This window comes from Equus przewalskii, chromosome 26, assembly GCF_037783145.1.
Source record: "Equus przewalskii isolate Varuska chromosome 26, EquPr2, whole genome shotgun sequence".
Lineage (NCBI taxonomy): Eukaryota > Metazoa > Chordata > Mammalia > Perissodactyla > Equidae > Equus > Equus przewalskii.
This window is the reverse complement of record NC_091856.1, coordinates 27,964,824-27,980,888: the sequence shown is the minus strand read 5'-3', so window position 1 is coordinate 27,980,888 and position 16,065 is coordinate 27,964,824. Positions and strand designations below refer to the sequence as shown.

At 54.1% G+C, this 16,065-nt stretch overlaps 1 protein-coding gene and 1 long non-coding RNA gene across 4 annotated transcripts in view; one reads left to right on the top strand and one right to left on the bottom strand.

Annotated features, from left to right (window-relative positions):
* LHX2 (LIM homeobox 2) overlaps nucleotides 1-15,322 on the bottom strand; it is a 32,505-nt gene extending 17,183 nt beyond the window's left edge. The window contains exons 1-2 of one of the 2 annotated variants that reach the window (XM_070594665.1): nucleotides 14,466-15,322; nucleotides 504-706 (exon numbers count right to left, since the gene is read on the bottom strand). In XM_070594665.1, coding sequence (XP_070450766.1) covers nucleotides 504-703 — 200 coding nt within the window. In that variant the 5' untranslated portion in view covers nucleotides 704-706; nucleotides 14,466-15,322. Of the gene's footprint in view, nucleotides 1-503; nucleotides 707-2,244; nucleotides 3,140-14,465 lie in introns of those variants that run through there. The other variant, XM_008531417.2, reaches the window with a different exon arrangement.
* LOC139079541 (uncharacterized) lies at nucleotides 5,243-8,462 on the top strand. Of its 2 annotated transcripts, none has more exons than XR_011533229.1 (2): nucleotides 5,243-5,600; nucleotides 6,577-8,462. It is a non-coding gene; the product is annotated as an uncharacterized lncRNA (long non-coding RNA). The 2 variants fall into 2 exon arrangements; XR_011533228.1 differs by lacking the exon at nucleotides 5,243-5,600 and adding an exon at nucleotides 5,793-6,100.
* Nucleotides 15,323-16,065: the final 743 nt, after the last annotated feature.

Sequence of the window (16,065 nt, the reverse complement as noted above, 5' to 3'; positions counted from 1 at the left end):
AATATAAACAGACCCTAACCCTAAACCCAGAGAGGAGAAACAAGGAATTTGGAGCTCGTTAATGGTTCCAGTTTTTTAATCCTGACAGCTTTCACTCCCATCTCCACGAAAGACTCGGAAATGCAGCCGATCCTATCCCCCAAATCTCCCTCCAACTTGGTTCCACAGCAGCCCAGGCTGCCTGGGTTTGGGGAATGCCTGTTTCTGTTCCTTCTGGTCGACTCAAGAAACTTCAAGGGAAGAAGGGTGCAAGGACCCTCAACCCAAGCTTATTGACCGTCTAAGCTCAGAAGAGAGCAGTTTCTGCTTTTCTCTGGGTTCCTACACTTGATAGACTTTTCCAACAGTTCCTCCAAATTGCTGTCACCCAATTCATGCTGGTTTGGAGAAGGGGCGACCTAAGTAGGGAACCCCGCCTTGGGACTGGAGGGAAAAAAGACCGGCAAGATTGTGTCTGAGACGGGGAGTCCCGAGGGCCAGTGGGTCTCGAGGTGGGGGGCTACCTGTAGTAGTCTTCCTTGCAGTAGATGCTTCCATCCTTGCTGAAACAGGTGAGCTCTGACTCCAGGTTGAGTTTGCACTCGCAGCACTTGAGGCAGCGCATGTGCCACTGCTTGTCGACCGCCAGCAGGTAGTAGCGGTCCGAGATCTTGCCCCCGCAGCCGGCGCACAGCGCAGCGCGGTCACTGCTGATGGACGGCATGGTCTGCGGAGGGAGGGAGGCGGAAGACGGCAGCGCCCGCGTCAGCCTGCGACCCGGCCGCCGCCGCCGCCGCCGCCGCGAGGAAACCGACACCCGCAGCTCCCCCCGTGGCTGTGGCTAGCCCTAAACGCAGAGGGTGCCGCCAGGGTGTGCGGCTCGCTTTCTCCACCCCAAAAGGCCCAAATCCGGGAGGCTCAGAACCCAGGCCCGCCCACGCAAGCCCAAGCCGGCCACAGGCCCAGGCCCGCTGCCGGCCTGGAGAGATCTCCCTCCTTACTTCTCCCCCTTCCTGTCCCCTCTGCCCTTTTCCCAGAAAGGCTCGGACTGTGTTTGGGGACTGGGGCAGCAGTGGCTCCTCCAGTCAAGCCCTCCAAAAGCTCCCCCCAAACTATTTCTTAAAGGAGCCACTGAGGTAGGCCCCAGGAAAAGGGGTCAGCTGAGCACTAAAAGTCACCCTTCACACAGACTCCTCTCCGAGGACACAGCAGAGTTCCTGGCCCCCAGCCCCACTATCTCTGGATCCTTAAGCCACAGGTTTAGGCCAGGGCAGATCACAGCAACCTCCGCCCCTCCACCACCTCTGCCACACCGGCTACAGCCCTCTTGGGTCCTGCGAGAGGGTGAGTGAGGTGCAGAGGCACCCTCCAAGTCTCTGCTGCAGGACAGGCCCAATTCAAATCCTCTTCTAAAGCCGGCCAAACTGACAGGCCGAGAGGGTTTAACCAGGGAAGAAGAGCCGCGAAGCCGAAGGCAGTGGGGCTGCTGTGCTTGATTTCCGAGAGAGGCAGCTTCATGCTGCTCCCCACCTCTTCGGCCTCTAAAGGTCACTTCTGGGCCGGCGTGGACAGCGTCTGCTCGTCTGGCCCCTGGGGAGGTCTGAGGCAAGAAACTGGCTATTTGGGGCTGGGCTGCCGGAACCAGGTGTGGAGATCCGAATGGACTCTCCTTTTGCCAGAGCCAGGCCCGGGCCTTAACTCGGAGCCCTGGCCTGGCCAAATCGGGCCGGCCAGGAGGCCCAGGACACGATCAACGAAAAGCGCTTGCCCAGAAGACTTCGAGCTCTGAAATAGCGCTAGAGAGGGAACCCCGATTGCCAAGAGGCGGGGAGCGGCCCAAGCCCGCTGGAGCCCCAGTGCTCCCGGTTGGTTCGCCCTACCGGGCGCTGCAGGCGGCGCCGCCAGCAGCCAGAGCCGAGCGGTGGGAGAGCGCGGAGCTGGCGACCGAAGGGCCCGCGAAGTGAGAAGAGAGCCATCCCCGGCCGAGGGTGGGACTTCACTCCCACTTCGGGAGAAATGCTCTTTTTCACCCTTGGGGTCTGAAATTTCGGTTTCAAACTTGTTTCCCTCCTGCGCCCCAGCAGCCGGGTTTCCCCGGAACCGGGAGCTATGGGCCTTGCATCCTGTCCGCGGATCCCCAGCGCCCAGTCCCGTGCGGCACGAAGGACGCTCCCCAAAGTGCCCCCAAACTTCGGAGAGTAGAGGCACAGACCGACCCGACCCTATCCCAGCTTTCGGCTCTCGACCCCGCAGCCGTGCGCCTACCGTCTCCGTGTCGCCGCGGTCGATGGCAGAGCTGATGGCAGGAGCCTCGCTCTTGCCCCTTCGGTCCATCTCGTCGATGACCCCGTGCACCTCGGGGCCCGACAGACTGTGGAACAGCATCGCGACGGGACCGGCGGGGCCGGGGGCGCGGCTCCTCCGCGGGAGGGCTTGCCCCCCGTCTCAGCTGCCTGGCGCTCCCGGCGCTAACGGGCCCGGTGCATCGCCACCGCGGCCCCGGCCCCGCCCGAGCTCGGCTGCGCCCCCAGGCCGGGCTCTGGGCCCCGGGCGCCCGCGGGCCAGGACGCCTCCCGCCGAGGCGCGGGGGCAGCTACATCGCGGGGCGCCTGGGCGGCGGCGCCAAAGCCAGGGTCACAAGGGCACCGGGCGGGGGGAAGGGGGGACAGGAGGGGGCGGGAGACGAGGGCAGAGGTCGGCGCCCGCCGCGGGCGCTTTCACGCCGCGGGCATCGCCCGCCCGGCTTCGGCGCCTCGGGCGCAAAGCAGGAGCGCAAACTCTGCCCGAGGCGGCGACGGCTGCGGTCGAGGCTCACCCGGGAGCGGCTAGGTGCCCGCGGTCGCCCAGCTGCCTGGACCTCTCCCCTCCCTGGGGTGCGCCCCCCGGCCCAACGCGACCCGCTTAGGCGCTGGGTCGGCGACTGGAGTAGGGTTTTCTCCGAAACCAGCGAGCCGAGCCGAGCCACCAGGAGAATTGAAGAGGAGGAGGAGGAAGAGGAGGAGGAGGAGGCGGAGGAGAAGGAGGAGGAGGCGTAGGAGGAGGAGAAAAAAGAGGAGGAGCAGAGTGGGAGGAGGAGCCGCCGGCCGCGGGCCCAGCCGCGCGCAATGCTCTCCAAGAGCGCGCCGAGCCCAGCCCCGGCTCTGCAGTCCGCGCCAGCCAAGCGTCCGCGCCTTTTCTACAGCCGCGCCTGACATCACGTCCTGCCGCCGCGCCATTGGCCGCCCGGCACCCCAGGCCCTGGCAGCGCGTGCTCCGGGAAGGCGGGAGACCCGAGAGGGAGGGGAGAAGCAAGAGGAGGAGAGGAGCGACGAGATGGTGGGAGCTGGTGGGCGAGGCTGGAGCGAGGGGGCGGGAGGAAGGATAGCGCGGGGTTTGGAGTTTTTAAGCCACGAACAGTTTCCTGCGATTTCTTAGGGGAGGAAAATTAAACCCTCTCTCCTAGCCGTCTCCATCCTAAGAAGGCGCAGCCAGAGGATGCTTTGAGGAGGTCTCACTCCGGTCTCCCTTCGGCCCGGAGCCGCCGCCTCGGGCACGGACTGGGGAGGCCGGGGAAGACAGGCCTGGGGCAGAGCTACGGGAGCCTTTGGCTGCTTCCCGCCGAGCTCAGCCTTCGGCCCAGGCTCCGCGCGCTGGCTGCGGGCGTCCGCGCAGGCCTCCCGGGACCGGCTGAGCCAGAGAGACCAGAGCGGCGGGAGCTGTGACTCCCCGGGGAGGGGGGGCCAACCAGCATATCCTCGCTCCAAGCGAACTAGGGCCAATTTATGGCCCAGCGTGTAGCTCCCTCTCGCTCTTCCTGGTCTCTCTCCAGCCTGGAAGAGTGGGTGCGAGCCTGGCTTTAGGAACTAGGAAAGGAATGGGTTTGAATCCAAGTTCTGCCATTTACCTTCAATGTAACCTTAGGCAAGTGACTTGACTTCCCTTAGCCTGTTTCTGATCTTTTCAGTGGGGGCTCCCTGTACATGGATGTGATGAACGAAAGAGATCATGGATGTAAACTTCTGGGAACATAGTAGGCGCTAAGCAAATTCTTTCACGACTCCCTCTTCCCCTCCATCTCTTCCTATTAAAAACTTTCCCGCTCCGAGGCACATTCAGCACCAGCCAGGTTCTTAAAGACCACAGGCCCATTCTCTGCGCTGGATGCATCATGCCACAGACCCAGCTGTTGATGGAAATCCCTCCTGCAGGCTGGCTGCACCACTTCTCCAAGGACCAATGACCTGGCCTGGCCCATAAATCTCAACCACCCCCAGCCCGCAGACTTCAGGCTCAACCCAGAGTCTCTTGGGGACTCGAGGGCGATACCCAGGTGTGTGGTAAAGACAGATTTAAGAAATAAAAAGTGACTGTAGAGAAAATCTAAATGAACAAGTCAGTTGCAGAGTCCCATCTCCTGGGTCTGCTTTGGACGTGGGTCAGTCTGAAGTGACTTGCTGGTTAGAAGGAGGTAAGGGGCTAGCCAGGATCTACGCAGTTTATCTTACAGAGCACAGAGTTAAGGCAGCACAAAGTCATACTTTCCACATACCATACATAACTTTCAGAAATAAATGTACGTGTGCTTGTAATGCCCAAGCACATGCACTCATTTCATGCGTGCAAACACACATGTTCATCTCTGTTGGCAAAAACACGGCCAGCAGGAATGTAGAAGTAGGATTCACAAGTGCACATCAAGTGTAAGTGTCCAGCGCCAGGCAGGAGGACCCATCTGTGAAGCAGTAAATTGCATGTTATACATACAATTGCATCCTCAGGCAATTCTACCCAAATCTCTGCATGCACTCCTAGGACGCCATGTTTTGAGTATTTGCAAAAACTCTTGAAGTTACAAGTATGTGTGTACACGCTGCACATCACAGATGCCCCAACGCGCGAGAAGGACCATAAACCCAAAGACGCGCGTGCGCGTGTGTTCACACAGGCGTGTGCTTTGGCGCCTGCACACGGCCCGCGCCCAGGCGCGCGGACGCCTACACGTATACACAGGCATGTTTTACTGACGCATCTGGGGCACTTTCTTTCAAAGAAAGTGGGGAATGAAAATCTAATCTGAGAGTCACCGGGGTTCATCTGGAGGTCGCCCAAGGGGTAGAAAAAAATTGTAACAAGGCTGGAGCGTCTGTCCTTGTTGCAGCTCCGCGCCCGGGCTGGATGGATATGATACGTTTTCGAGAACCCGAGGGGCTGCCGTAGGAGCTGGGGGGCGGGGAGAGAAGTACTCAGTGACTCTCGCCGCGGGTTTCCCAAGAAACATGGAAACACAGCCTGCGGCTCTTCACTCCCCCCAAACGTGTAAGCACACAATTTTGTCCCCACCTCTCTGACCAGCAGCGCACACCCCTTGCTGACCGACCCCAAATTCCCTGGCAGTCAAGATTTCCGCCTGGTGCGTCTGCCTCCTTATCCTTCGGTGTCAGGCTGGGACGCGCTCCGGTCTGCAAGAGGCTAAACTGTGTCTCCCGCCGCGGGGCGGGATCTGGGTGCCCCTGCCAGGGGTTCGGAGGCCGATAACTTTGCTAATCTTCCCCCGGCGGCGGGGCGACGTCGCACAACCTCTAAACCCTGTCCGCGGAGACTAAACACGGAGAGGAACAGGCTGTAAACACACATCCTGACACGTGAGTGACATTTACACGGTGCGAGAAGCCGCAGGCGAGGGGAAGGCAGGGGGTGGGGGGAGCAGGCACCCGCAGGTAAATGGAACATTCGGAGGCACCGGAAACAGCAGCCCCTCGACGCCCCTCCCCCAGATAGGGAAGAAGAATCCCCAAGTCCCTTGAACCTGCCTTTTGTGGGAGGTGACAGGTGAACGGAATTCAGGTCTGGGTACTCTCGCCGCTGCCTACCTCCCCACCATCTGCTTCCTCGCAGACAAGCAGACCCGGCGCATAATGAGGTAGCAGCCTCCAGCCGGCCACCGTGACTAACTCAGAACAAAAGCGCTCCCTCCACGCCTCTTCCAACAAAGGGGCCACCAGCCCCGGCGCTCCCCGAAGGCTGCGGGGCTCCCGGCTGCCGGCTGCGGAGCTGCCGCGCGCAAACTTCCCGGGGCTCCCGGGGCTGCCGGCGCCACCGAGCCGGGGCCGCGGAGGGAGGAAGCACATGCAGCCCAGAGAAAGTGAGGCCGGGCCGGGTGGGGGAAAAGGGGGCGGGAGCAGGGGAGCCGCGGAAGGAGGGTGATTGATCAGTGCGCCGTTCCCGGCGCTCTGTCCCGTTATTAGAGGCGGCCAAAGCAGGGCCACGCAATAACCTCCGAATCGCCAACTAATTGACGCTGCAGGCAACTACTTCATTGTGCGCGCTGGTTTTATGTCTTCATAGCCGGTGATTGACAAGGTGTAATTAGTCATCTCACTCGGTGATAAACATGGGCACCCTCCTCCCGCGGCATCAGGCCGTGTGTACCAGCAGAGGAAGCGATAGTTGACGCTGATATACCATTAAATCAAAATGAAGACGTTCAGAAGTGTGTGTTTGCTGTGACGCTCTGATGGTTTATTTCTCAAATACGGCACCAACAGATTTACTTGATTTGCAAGTTAACTACAACATTAACTGGTTTTATTTATTTTGCCTCTTCCTTCTTCTTCCTAGGCAGGGATGTTGCTCTTGGAGAATGTGAAGACAGTTTGCTTCTTGACAAGCGAGCGAGCGGGCGCCCAGATTTTTGCAGCCTCTCCGAATCTCCCCCGAGGGAACGGCAGGCAGGGAAAACGCCGGAACTGGGAGCCACCAGGGAAGGATTCCGCGCAGGGGGAGCCGCCCTCCTTGGCCCCAGACCGGCCTGCCTGGGGACCCCCTTGGCACTGCCAGTGGGTGACCTGAAACTCTGAGGATGGTGCTGGGGTCTGGGGTCTGGGGAAGCCTCTTGGATGAATAGCTGCAAAGAAGAAAGAGGCAAAAACAACGTTTCTTCTCTGCCTTGAAGCAGACAGGACTGTGTTCTGAAAGCTGTTGGCTACACTCACGGGGCCAGTTGCCTGCCTCCGTTCCCTGAGTAAAGTGTAATGTCTCCTGTTCTCCGGGGTGCACCATTCAGCAAATTATACTCTTTGCTCACTGAAGTGGGTCTTGCTTAGGGAAGTGTGTGTGTGTGTGTGTGTGTGTGTGTGGTGTATGTCCCTCTACAGTGAGGCTGCTATTAGAAGTTCTGGTTACTCATTCCAGAAACCTGGACGTTTAAATTTTAAAAAGGGAGGGAGCATTGCTGGTGGGGCTCTCTGGGATTGTTATGGTCTGTCTTGACTCTAATCTGGTTAGAGAACGGCAGACACTAAACAAAGCCACCAACATATGAAAGTCCACTTCCGGGGTATCATACATGCCCCCAGGAACCCCCCAGTGGGGTATGCTTCCTGCATTTCCCCCATCTCCCTAAGCTCTGTCTCTTGTTTGTATAACAGAGGAATGGTGATTCCTTGCCACTGCACAGGAATGTGGGGTTGTGGACATCTCCAAGAAAAGATGGGGTGAAGCTGAGTCACAGGGATGGCAGAAAAGCCCCATTTCTTCAACAAGAACCCCCCCTTCCCAGGCCTGTGGGCCTCGTTCAGCAGAGGGGGAGTGTTTTATATTGATGTAAGAGGCTGTCAGTCAGCACAAATCAGCTCAGGCATGGCTCCCTCTTTATGAAATCAGCTCATTGCCTTGGTCACACCTTACAAAAAATCTGCTGGTCACCACTGTCGACAATAAAAAATTAGTAGAGCCTTAGTTGTTTTGAAGAAGAACCCCATGTCTCTGGATAGATAAGTGGCTTAGCCCATCTCGGGCTGAGAGGAGCCTGGTTCCTCCTCCTCTTCTCCCTGCAGTCATCTGAACAATTCTGAAACTGCCTCTCTGGGCGTCAGCTGAGCAGGTTGGGGAACTAACCAGGGCCCTCTCTCTAGGGCCCTGTTAAATGCACTGAACTTAAAATGAAACATGAAGTGTGAATTTCAGGTTTGAACATGATGCATCAGGAACGTGGAGGTTGGCAGCCCTTTTCCTCCCGCCTGCCTTTCGGTAGCAGGTATTAATATTGTATTAAATGTTATGAGAAAGTAAGGGCTGCGGAGAGGAATGTGCTCAGATGCAATTTTGTCAAGGTTTTTATCTGTGATTATGATTCCAGATGTAGAAACTCCCGGAGGAGGGAAGTGAGGGGCTGCTGGCGTGTGACATGTGTTTTAAGGTGTTTGGCAGTGTTTCTCAAAGTGGTGACAAAATGTTCAATTTTGTTACAGGGAATTGGTAAAAGAAATATGAATACTAGGTCAGAGATTGTTCACCTCGGCAAAAGGATTTACCATTATTGATTAGGGTGGGGAAAGTTTGTATCTGGGTCCTGCTTAAATCACGACGTCAACAATGTAAATGTCAGATCAGATTATTCTTAAAAACAGTTGTAACAAAATACACAATAGCTGATTGCATCTCCCAACCTACTAATTCCCATGTAAAGATGTAAATTGACCAGGAAGCAAAAAAAAAAAAGTAAATATTGCAACAAGATGTCGAATTTTTTTCGGTTGATATATCTACAGTGGTTCTTTGAGGGTAATTTCTTTCTAATCTAACCCAGAATACTACTGAGTCCTGGAAGGGTCATTTTGCAAATTTTGCTAATCCGGCTGCCTTAGGCTGAAGCACAAATAACAGCAACACATTTCCTCACACAGGGAACCAGATTTTGCTGAAAGGAGAATCAGGAAGATTTTGTATGAAAAAAAGTAGGTATGAGGGAGGAAGCAACTGAACTCTTGACTAGCTGACAACTCTTGTATCTACATGCACTTGAGACTGGGAATATTTCCTACCACAGTCTTTCTTCATTCAAAGGCATCTCTGCCATCCTTCTCTGACAGCAGGATACCCCTAAACTCTATTTCTAAGCAAAGGTTTCCTCATAAACCTTTTATGAGCTCCACATACACTAATCGACGCGGGTGCCCAGCCAGCGCTGACTAGACTGGAGGTGGATTTGATAAACGTTTCCACAGAACAAAAAAAGGGGTTTTTGGCTAAAGATGCTGGACTTGGCTCCTCCCTGGGTCCCCAATCAGAGGATGAGAGTCTCTGCACAATTGCTGGAGGCATGACTGTACAGATCGCCCCATATCTAGCACACCCGGTAGTCTCTCAGCCCAGTTCAGGAACCCCACACAAATTCAGCCCCAGCCTTTCCTGAATCCAGGCTAAAGAATGCTGATTTTGGCTTCCTGGCTGCTGGCACTATTTTACCATCACAAAACATACTAGGCTCCTAGGACAAATTGCACCTTCCTTCCAAGTAAGAAGGTTCCTCTCCTATGAGGTGATGTAGGATGTGGTACATTTCCGAGGGGAACAGTCAGGTTGCAGGGGAAGGAAAATGCTCAGCGTGGCCACCATCTCTCACCCTGTGCTTTCAGCAGGACCTTTCCTCTCCCCCAGCCCAACTTTCCACTGGTCCGATTAGCAAACCTCTACTGCTATTTGGGAAGCTGGCATTGTCTCTTTAGGTGAGGAAGAAGTCATTTCCCACGTACGCTTCAGCTGAAGCCCAGCCCCTTCCCCCCCCCCATTTTTATTCTTCCATTAATTAAAACAACTAATGTCCCATTGATTATCTTTGCTTGAATGAAAATCATAACAGGCCCTTGCAGGTATATGGGAAATTCTATTTGCTTAAGTCCTCACACTTTGATTTCCTATAGCCTCATTTTCTCAGGTATAAAGAAATTCAAACAAAATAAAACAAAAACAAAAACAAAATCTCCTGACATTTTGCAATAAAGCACAAAGACTAGTAGTAATGAGCTTGTGCAATCTCTTGCGGGAAGAAATGTTCAGAGGGCCCCATTTTAGAGCTGAATTGTACTATCTGGTGAAGGCAACATTGATAGGGCAACACTGATAGGTCATCAGACCCAGGTTTTGAATTTGTGCTCGTGTTGAGTCAGATGAGCTCATCCAAATTTACTTTTAAGCTACCGTGTCAGTCCTCGAAAGTAAAAAAGGCAGTGGACAATCAGCTCTATTTGGAATTTCCCAGCGAGTTGGCCATTTCAGCTAGCATCTCCATTTCTGGGGGCTGCCATAATTAGAGCGATCTCTTTTGCATTCACTCCTCTTTGCAAGTACTACATTATTCACTCTTTCCTGTGCTTATTAAACAGTGCCACCTGCACCAAATTCAACAAAGCTCTTCCATCAGTCAGCCCAGCTAAGGATCCCAGACCATATATTATCATTAATTGCAGCTCAATTGAATAGTTGACGATAGAGGCGTGAGTAAAAGCAACACATTTTCTAGGACCTGTTTATAAAAATGTTTTAAGCAAAAAAAATTTATCCTCCAAATTGTCATCTTTTACAAACTCATTTCATTCCCTCTGTACAGTAATTCAAGCAGCAATTAGCAAGTCTTTTAATTAATGAACTATTCCCTGTATGTCACCAAGGTGCCTCTAGCACAAATGTCCTCCTTCATAAGGTACTAGCAAATGCAGTCAATATTTTGTCACCCAAAGCCTTCGAAGCTGACCACCTCGATAGCCCTAATGCTATAAAAAGGATCTGAAGAGCTGGAGACAAGGCTGGCAAGCACAGGACAATTTTCAGGAAACTAGCCTTAGATAGTCTGAATCCAAAGAGAGGGAGTGGCAAAAGGAAGGGAACTAGGGACAGAGAGGGAAGAGGCAGAAAATGAGTGTAGATAGAGATCAGTGGTTAAAGAAAGGCACAGAAAGTTTCCAGCAAAGATGAGACCATCTCTGAGCTCCAGCTCTGTTCTAACAAACTGTCCATCTAAATGCTGATGATTTACACATTTTTAAGAGCCTCAAACCTCACTGTGCCTTGTTCTTTAAAAAGCTTCCTGCTTTGTTCAAAATACTGCTTATCTTTGGCATTGTCAACAGCTCTGCATCTGGGAGAGATTAATTAAGTGATAGGTCAGACACAATGAGGTGAAAGGGCATGTCCACCCAATGAGGACTGATTCATCCATTCCTAGGTGGATCAACTTTTTTGAGAGATGCCAATTTCAGCTCCATTTCCAAGGGGGAGTTATCAATAGGAATGCCTGAGATCTCCCAGTGAGGGGCTCTTAGCTGGAAAAATTTTTTCTGCAGATAGAAAAATCTAAAATCCACACTCTTTGTCTTTTAAAGATGTAAAACCAAAACACAGCTAAAAAATTGTCCGTGTGCTTAAGTTTCACCAACCAGGGTGAAGTCTCATTTTCTTGAATATGATCTTTCTACGAAACAGCTAATTGGATGATTACAAATAGGACTGCCATGCAACACAATAAAAAAATTAAAAGTTCGCTTTCTCGCCTCTCCCTTCCCAACTGTTTCTTATTGCCCCTTCCTTTCAAAGTCCACTTTTCATTTCTGGAAGGCAAAATGAGAGAGACAGGAGAGTAAGAGAGGAGGAGGAGGAGGAGAGAAAGGGCGGGGGATGAATGAATATGAAAGAGAAATAGAGAGGTCTTCTAGGTGTCCAGTGAATATTTCCAGACCAATTAGAGGTTATCTTTAAATCTCCATCCTCCACCCCCTCCACACCTTTCTAAATAGATCTTTAGATTAGTGAGAAATTAGTTAATTGGGAAAGGCTATGTGGTCGGTTCACCCTGTTCCTAACCAGAAGGGTTTTAAGGACCTTAGACCCCACTCCCAGAAGTGACACTCTCCCCATCTCTTCAGTAGCATGTCAGTGTGGGTCAAAATTGTGGTTTCCTGTGTGTTTTGTGTGTGTGTGTGTGTGTGTGTGTGCATATGAGAGACAGAGAGACAGAGAAACACAGACAGAGAGAGAAGTAAACTCCCAGCCTGTGAATAAGGTTCAATAAAGTGAGTGTTTTGGGCAGACCCCAAACAAAACATTTGGGATGTTTTTGCTTTATTCTTGAACAACCCTGCAAATGAAGTTCACATTTTCCAAGGCTTTTTTATTTTGTTTGTTTGTTTTTTGGTGGGGGGAGTAAACAACGGTTTGGGTTTTCTGTAACTGACCAGCCACTTCCCCTCCTCCAGAGAAATACAGAATGCCAGTTTCTTAACTATCCAATTCTTTAAATCACCTGGGATCTATCTATATTTATAAAACTGAGCAGAAATACTTAACAGCCTGATCAATAGCCATTGACCGTCCATGCACCTCACACCCTAACATGCACAGCTTGATCATGTATATTTGATCATCGGAAAATTCAAAGCATCTTGCAGCAGCGTATCAAGCTTCCCACAAAATAGTCTGCCTTTTTTTTGTGGTCTCAAAAAGAGCGTGAGTTTCTCTCTCCCCTGCATTCATCTATCTATCCATCTATTTACCTACACACAGACACACACACACACACACACACACATATACACACACCCCTCCCATCCTGGAGAATTCATTGCTCATATATTTGATGAAGAACAGGGTAATTAACTGCGAGGCTGTACATCTGGGCGGCACTTCATATCCATTGCAATAATAAAACACTTTTTTCCCATTTTAGCAGAAGAAAGGCTAGACCTGCCCACAGATTCAGAGGACCCCAGAGTCTCCGTCTGCAAAGCCTCCTTGTTATAAATCCTGCCTCCCTCTTAAGTGATGGCATGCACAATTGCACCAAGGGGCACTAAGTTTATCTGTGCAAAAGCATCATTGGAAAAGCTTGTTCCTCCTCAGAGCTTCAATATCAGCTAGCGGGGGGGGGGGGGGGGGTTGAAATATACACAGCTGGCTCCTCCATTCCCAGTCTGCTTGGCAGCAAACGGGGACAAGAGACCAAAGGACTTGTTCTGCTAAGGGCCACAGGTAGAAGATTTGTATTTGGGGATCTCAAGGGCTGGTATACTGAGCACATGCCACTAAGCTCCAGAACCCCAAAAAGGACCTGGCCCTGCAGACTTTTCTGGTAGTCTGGGATCAAAACACTGATTCTAAGTTTCTCCAAAAGGTATGCCGGATCTGTCCAAATGGCTCTAAGGGTCTGGCCAGAGGAATACCAGCTGGCAAGCCTGCTCCAAGTCCCCAGCACAGTCTTTCTAACCCCAACCCCAGAGACCACCCCCAACCCCTAGCCAGCAAAACAAATTACCTGCAGAACCTCCCATTTCGGGGAGTCCCCTGCTCTGTATTCCGAACCCGTGCCCAGGACAAATTTCTTGGGGGCCCTTCCTTCTAAAAGCAGCAGCATCTGGGCCGAGCCTCCCTCCTTTATATGGGGGGGGGGGAGCAGACTTCATATGATAATACGTGTAATATGATATGGAATGACAGAATGCATGACAGTTGCCCATAATACGGAGAAGTCAGTCAAAGGACAGAGGGGACATTTGGATAATTACCATCCATTGGCTAGTCAATCACGCGAACAGAGAGAAACTGCACAAAACCCACAATGGAGTTGGGAAACAAAAGAGACCCGAGCCAGACTCAGGATTAACCGGTCTAAAGCGATCTAAATGCTTTTGTATCTGAAGAACCGAGGCTCCCGGCTTGCCCCCCTTCCCAATCCCAGGGAACTAATTGCGGGGATCAGAGTTAAAGCGCTCTCTCTCGTTTTCCCTTTCTCTTTGCAGACTGCTCACCACGCAGAAAAAAAAAATTATTTCTCTCTCTATGTTCATTAAACTATTTTAAAGTTAAAAGGACAGGGGAGGGGGTAAGATGTGGCCCCTCAGCCCAGAACCTGGGATTCTCCAGCCTTAGGAAGTGGCCGGGACAGTCTCAGTCAGCCTCAATTCTTTGTTTCAGGGTAAGGTGTTCCCTCCTGGCCTCTGGAAACAAATGCCCTGTCCACCTGGGCAGCCGCCCTTTGCCTAGAGGCCAACACGGATGGCTGGTTTCCTGCTTCGGGTGAGGATCCCCATAGCTGGCCCCTGCACCAGAAAAACACAAGATCCACCCGCTAGTTGAAAACTCAAATTGAGTCTACACACCCAGGATTAAGTGAGGTAAAAGGGTGAGAGAGAAGGGGGTCTCGCCTTCAAAGCAGGAGAGCCAGAGAGAAGATGGTTGTAAACTGTGAGAAGAGAGAATTTCCTTCTAAATTGGGGAGTGAGAAAGAGGTAGAAAATCCTTCCAAATTGGGGCAGAGAGAAAATGCGCTTAATTGGGGAAGGGAATGCAAGAGACTCCTTCGGCCTGAGATAGAGACGAAGAGGTGATTCTTCAAAAGAGACACAGGAAAATGGTCCCATAAATTTTTAGAGATTCAAAGATGAAGGCGAGAGAGGAAAAGAATTCCTGAAAAGGTAAACGATGTGGACAGAGATCTCTGGACCTGCGAGCGAGACCCCCCCCCCCCCAGTCCCAGGACACAAACACGGGGAACTACTTCACCCAATTCCCACCGGGTCCTCCCTAGACGATTTCAACCCAAAGCCCCGGCGGGCCTCTCGCGTGTCCCGCTCGGCTCGGCGGCAGCGGCCGTTCCCGGTCCGCGGATGCCCGCGGTGCCCCGTCCGCGCCCCCGCGCAGCCCCCGGGGCCCCGGGGCGAGCCTCGGCGCCTCCTTACCTTTCCGAGTCCTCCGCAGCGGGTGTGGCAGGCTCTGCGGGCGGCCCCGGGCCCGGGCCGGGGGGCGGGGGGTGGGGGTGCGGGGCTCGGGGGGAGCGGCAGGGTGAGGGCTGGGGGCGCTGGCACGGTGCCCAGGGGCGGCGAGGGGGCAGTCGGCAGCCCCAGGGCCCGCGGGCGAGCCTGGCCGAGCCGGAGGAGGTGCGAGAGGTGGGGGGCCGCGGAGGGGCGCCGGGGCCCGGGCCGGGGGGCGGGGGGCTCCCTCCGCGGGCAGGCGGGGCGCTCCAGCTTGTGGGGCCGGCTCGGAGCCCGGCGAGGCGCCGGGAGGGAGGCCCCGCGCCCGGGAAGCCGAGGACGGGGCGCGCGGATCAGAGGGGCTGTTTTGTCGCCTTGGCTGACAAATCAATCAGGGCCCGCCGAGCCGGGGGACTGGCACCGTGGCTCCGGCCCTCGCGGCTCCCCGGCTGGCCCCGCGCTGCCAGCTGCCGGCCGCCCAGATCCCGGGCCGGCGGCGCGGGCTGCGCTGCGGTCATTAGGCTGCGGGCGGGCGCGTGCGGCCAGGGCGGGGGCGGCGGCGGGGCGGGGGCGCAGCATCCCCGGCCTCCTCCCCCGCCCGCGCCCGCCGTCCCGCGCCCGCTCCGCGCTCTTCCCCCACCTCCCCTCTGTCGCTGTCACTAGCTCTGGCCCTTCTGTCTGTCCGTCTCTTCCTGCCTCCGTCTGTCTCTCTCCATCTCCCGTCTCTGCCGCGTTACTGTCTCCCCTCCTCTCTCCGTCTCTCCCTGTGTGCCCAGCTCTCTTGCTCACTGCGCCTCTTTTCCTCTCTTCGGATCTGTGGTGCTGACTCTCTTACCCCTCTCTCCTCGGTCGCTCTCACCATTTTCTCCCTGTCTCTCTGATTTCTTTCTGCCTCCCCTCATTCTCCACCCCTTTCTCCCTTTGCTATCCCTCCTTGGAACAGCAGCCCTGGAATCCAGCTTAAGCTGTTTCTCTGCTCTGAGACCTCGGACAAGTCACTTCCTCCCTCCCAGCTGCAGTTTCTTTATCTCTAAAAGGAGTTAATAAGTGCTCTTAGCGGTGTGTTTGGGAGGGGCGCTGGGCTGGAGGGGGGCACGCAGGAGGTGCTCGATGACTCTGGTTCTCCCTCTTGGAGTTGCTGCTCACTCAATCCAACAGTCACTGTGGCAGCTGCCTGGCGATCAGGGCTCACTGGGCGCCACGTGTGCCCCGCAAAATCCCTGTGGCCAGCCTCCAGGGCGGGGACAAGTACCAAATAGCCAGTTCAGCAAGGAAGGTCAAGCGTGGTTTCCTCTGGGGTTCTTAAGGCCCCTCCTGAGAAGCGTCTGTGGTCCCCTCCTCCCCAGGGCAGATATCAGAGCTGGATCTGACATCTCGGGCCTCATCAACTGCTGATTCCTCCCTCACTGACACCAACCAGAGGGGCAATGCTCTCTCATGTCCTTAGATCCGAGAAGGAGAAAGCCTGTTCCTCCTAGCCTTCCACACACACACACACACACACACACACACACACACATCATAGATGGCTTTTAAGCTTCAAAGATGCTTCCTGGATGGAGTGAGGCTTCAGAGTCAGACAGATGTG